General features: G+C 45.1%; 1 protein-coding gene across 1 annotated transcript in view; it reads left to right on the top strand.

Annotated features, from left to right (window-relative positions):
- LOC138026243 (Fanconi anemia group M protein-like) overlaps window positions 1-5,000 on the top strand; it is a 24,752-nt gene that overhangs the window by 8,842 nt on the left and 10,910 nt on the right. The window contains exon 9 of the mRNA XM_068873494.1: window positions 715-4,022. Within this exon, the coding sequence (XP_068729595.1) occupies window positions 715-4,022 (3,308 nt within the window). The remainder of the gene's footprint in view (window positions 1-714; window positions 4,023-5,000) is intronic.

Below are 5,000 nucleotides of genomic sequence, written 5' to 3'. Positions count from 1 at the left end.
GTCAGTCCGTCAGTCATTCAGTCAGTCCGTCAGTCAGTCAGTCAGTCCGTCAGTCATTCAGTCAGTCAGTCAGTCAGTCAGTCAGTCAGTCCGTCAGTTAGTCAGTCCGTCAGTCATTCAGTCAGTCCGTCAGTCAGTCCGTCAGTCAGTCAGTCAGTCAGTCCGTCAGTCAGTCCGTCAGTCAGTCCGTCAGTCAGTCCGTCAGTCCGTCAGTCCGTTAGTCAGTCAGTCAGTCAGTCATTCAGTCAGTCCGTCAGTCATTCAGTCAGTCAGTCAGTCAGTCAGTCAGTCAGTGTATGTGTCAGTCTGTATGTCATTCTGTGTTTGTCAGTCAGTCAGTTAAATTAGTCAGTCAGTCAGTCAGTTAGTCGGTCTCTCAGTCACTTAGTGTGTTAGTCAGTAGGTCGATCATTCGATTGTAAGTTCGTTTTATTCAGTCACCAAGTTATTCAGTCACTCTGGGAAGTTCACGTTCTTGGACACATTCCTTCGCTCAGCGGATTGGTCTGTCTGCCAGTTGGTGGGTCAACCTTTCAGAAAGTCAGAAGTCTACTCTTATTCTTCAGCTTAGGATTCTTTCACGTCGATAACTGACCTTGTCGATCTTGCCGGCAAAGACCAAACTTCACTACCCGTCAAAACAGCAACAGCCTTTTTGCCGTAGATTATTTTCGTATGGACTAAACTGAAGATGATTTCTTTTTATATTTTCAGCAAAGGAAAAAAGAAGGCGAAACCCTCAGATGGCGCCAACATAACAAAGTTCACTTCCAAATCGGCGCCCAACACATCGAAGAAAAGTGACGGCTTCTTGACATACGAGGAACTAACGTATTGGCAGGAGCATTTCAAACTTCCGCATCACGAAGCCGGACTGTCACCACAACTCTCCGTGACAAAGAGATCCAGACGCTCTTTAGCTGAAGCTAAGAAACCTGTCACGCAAATGTCTTTGTCGGAGTGGCTTCCGTGGCAAACCACTCTACACCCGGTGAATCTTGTCTCGCATTCTCGCCGTACGGAGCATTTAGTAGAACTTTTAGAGTTTACCGAGCTTCACGGCGCTAGCAATGGGGAAGACGGTGAAAGTTACGATCTGGAAATGATGTCTTTTTTGAATGAGGAGGACATCTTGAAACCTGGTGAACAGGACGGCGCAAATCTTGTGGATGATCCCAAGAGCACGAATGTTGACGATTTGGAGGAAGCCGGATGCGCTTCAAGTAAAATAGCAAAGAAAGGAAAAAGTACACGAAAGAAGCTTCTTGTGGATAAAGGGGAGATGGAGATCGGAACAAAAGATGGCAGGAAAACATCAAGAAAAGCATGTGAAGATGCTGTTGCAGATGCAACGAGGAACACAAAGGGAGCGAAGAAGAAGACCCCTTCAAGCAAAGCGCGCTGGAAGGAATATTTGAAACAATTTGATGACAAAGATGAAGATTTCGAGTCTGATGGTGGAAATGTTGACGGAAGGCCAAATGAAAACATTCGAGTCGACAATGAATTCCAAAACCAGGAAAACGCAAAAGTAAAGAACGATTTTCCCGATGAGGGAGAAGCTTTCCAAATAGATGTCACAATGACAGCACAGGACGATGAATGGGTAGAACAAGAGATACAACAACCAAATAAGTGGAATAACAATGTGAAAGAAAATGAACCAGAAGACGGAAATGTTTCCGAGGAAGGTTCGGGTGAACTCTCTGATTTGTTGCTGCCGCCGCCAACTTCAGCACCACTCTTCCAAAATCTTAATCCGGGTTTTAATCCACAGTTGCTCGCAAACTTTGGATCAACAATGGTCTCAATACCCACCCCTCCCTCGTTGGATAATTTGGATAAAATCAGTTTGTCACCGGCGCCAGAAGATATTCACGAGATGGACGAACAAACCGACTGGAACGCTCATGAAGAGTTTACAAAGACCGTACACGGGAAAGACAAGCCTTTTCCTACGATCTCAGCGGCACCAACGGCTTTTAGCCCTGCATGTGATTCGTTTGTAGAACCATTTTTGATGGCGGATTTTCTGGAAGAGGACGATTCGACAAACGCTGAAATAGAAGGCGAAGAAGGCGTCACTACAACAGCCAGTCGCTTCGATAAGAGGGATGGGTGCTCTCTGTTTTCAAAAAATGAGTCCTCAAACACCGGAGTCTGTCTTTCTACCACAGCGCATGGTAGCAAAGAAAGCGATGAAAATCTATTGATGAAATGTAGTAAAATCAAGGGAGAAAAGAGTTTTACAAACCGCCGCGTGCGGGACTCGCGTGGAGGAGTGAAGAAACCGACTGACACGCGTGAAGTCACGGAAGATTACGAGATAGCAAGGAATGAAGACTTGCATGCTGCCAATGGGGAAGATATGGAGGAGAAGGATTTTGGATTTGGTGTGTGGTGTGGCAGCCCTTCAATGGAAATTAATCAACGTGATGATGTGATGGATTCGATCGAGACCGATGCTGGCCTCGTTGAAGCGTTTTTCATGGATACGACAGATGACGAAGCTTTCACAAACCTGACTCTTGCTGAAGAGGACGAAAGTGAAAGCAATGTTGTTGCTGAGAAAACAGTCACAATCAAGAAAGGTAGGATATCTTGCGAAGGAAACGATTTCGAACCAAGCACTGATGATACTAAGCTGCAATGCTTAAAAACTACTTTTGAGACGAGACTCGGAAAAGCAAACGGTCGAACCAAAGTTTCAGTTGCAATTGGTCTTCAAGCGTCCACTCGTAAGCTTGGCGCCTTTCAGCGCAAACCTACAGAACAAGCAACTCCTTCAACCATGGACTGTAACTTAACGAGAGACTCAGAATCAGAAACCAGGAGAAACCATGCATTTCTTAAAGAAATCAAACGAAGTCTAAATGAGGAGTCTGTACCAGGAGAAGCATTGAAAACTTTGCCGGCTCAAGTTACTCGGACGAGAGGTGAACACTCGAACGCTGTTATTGTTGATGACGATACAGATGTGTTGCATCAACTGAGAAATTCCGTAGCAGGACCGCCTGTGCAGGAAACTATGTCGCCCAGAAGGGAAAAAAGTTTCGGCTTAAGAGCAAAACAGTTTCCAAGTAAGTCGCGGGACGGGCTGTTGTCCCGAGAAGGAATAGCGGAGCTGCACGATCGGGCGAACGATCAAAATTTGAGTGAAGTAAGAAAGAGAACAGAAGGGACAACTGAAAATAGTGATGCAGATGGGAGCAATACTGGTAGCAATGTTGAAAACACGAGGCAGACTGTTGGTACCAATGGTAGTGGCATTAGTGGCAATTTGAATGGAATTAACGTAAAAACGTCTGGTAACAATAATGTGGGAGACAACGTTTGTAGAGCGCAGTTACCAAACAATAAACTAAAACTTAGTAGGAAACGCAGTTCGGAGGCGAACAGCCAAGATAATTGTAAAACTGTAAATCAAGCGAAGTCTCCAACTTTCCTTGGCGCAAATTTGCTCAGCCTGAAATGTAGAGAACAAAGTTTTTGTGGTTTGAATGCAAAGGGATTTGATGCAAATTTCTCATTAAGGGACACTGAAAGCAGAGGCTCAGAAAAGGCACTTGAACATCCGGTTCCTGTGGACACGGTCCCTAGTAGTTCTCATACGAAGGGACGAAATTTCTGCGGTGTAAACACAGATAGCCCTCAAGTGAATTTTTCATCAAGAAACACTGAAAGCAAGGGCCGATTAAAGGCACATCAACATCCCGTTGCCACAAATGATACCCTTGAAGGCTCACATATGTCGGTCCATTGTGAAGGAGCTTCCGCTAATCTTTCGAATTTACGAACTCTTAACGGGACAGTCGTAGCTGTCATGGAGAGCGACGATGAAGAAGATGATGAAGTCGTTATTCGGCCTGCTAAGAAGGCGATCCCTTTCAGAAAACGAGCTCTGTCAAGTCCGTGTTCCCAAGAAGAATTCAAACGACCCGCAAATCCAGGACAACAGCATAATAACCCGCGTCGTCTTTTATCGTCAGACAGTGACGAAGACTTTGAAGTCAGTAGCTCGGGTGAGTGCTACTGTTGCAGCTATATTATTTGGGGGGGGGGGGGGGTGGAGGTGTAGAGGGAGGTGGATTTGCGTTGACCGTTTTAGAATGGGAAGGCTAAAAAAACCTGACAAGATAACGAAGTGTTAGGAGTCACTGTTCCGCCATTTCTCGTGCTCTAGTATATCATCTGGAGCCCTAAATGAAGACCCAAAGCAACCAACTTAATACAGTGGTTGGATTTCTTATGACGCCGCCATCTTGATTAATTGTGAGGAGCAACACCTTCCCTATTTCCCTATTGTTATCAGACAAAAGTTCTTTTTGTCAGAACAGGAGAGCAACCATAACACGACACAATTATTCGAGATGGTGTCGCCCGGGAATTTTGGAAAACAAACGCCTTTTCTGCTTAGGAAGAATAACATAGCAGGAAACTTAAGGGCGATTTTTTAAAATCGACTTTAGCTGATGCTCAAAATCGCGTCTTGGTCATTTTCACTATGGTAGCGTGTTTACAGTGCGACGCGCCCAACCGTGGCCACCTAACAGAGTTTTTTAAAAGTTATACGCCAATCAGGGTGTGCGAATTTGATTGACAGTCACCCCTCCTTGCAAAGTTCGCACGGTTGTAAGTTGAACACCGTTGCATGGGTTGTTGAGTTGATGTATTTACATGTTGTTGTCAAATGTGAAAGTTTGTTGGGTGGCCACGGTAAGGCGCGTTGCACTGTAAGACCAGAATAGTCGTAAAAAGTGTCAAGAGGACATAAGAAATTTCTGGAGCTAACATGATTATTGAAAACTTCGGTCAAAGTTCAACTTCGTTTTAATAGGCAGCGGCTTTTAGGACCAGTTGTCCATGCAGCGGTATTGAGGTGGCGCCCATCTCCTCCGTTAAAAAAATAAAAAACACGGTAAAAGCCACAGGAAAGGGCCGGAGCCTTCGAGTACAGTCGCCTTCGACATAAGTCGACTTCTTGTCTTGTCTCATTAAGA

This window comes from Montipora capricornis, chromosome 12 (genome assembly GCF_036669925.1).
Source record: "Montipora capricornis isolate CH-2021 chromosome 12, ASM3666992v2, whole genome shotgun sequence".
NCBI classification, from domain to species: Eukaryota; Metazoa; Cnidaria; class Anthozoa; order Scleractinia; family Acroporidae; genus Montipora; species Montipora capricornis.
The sequence above is the reverse complement of the archived record's forward strand: the minus strand, read 5'-3'. Positions and strand labels throughout refer to the sequence as shown.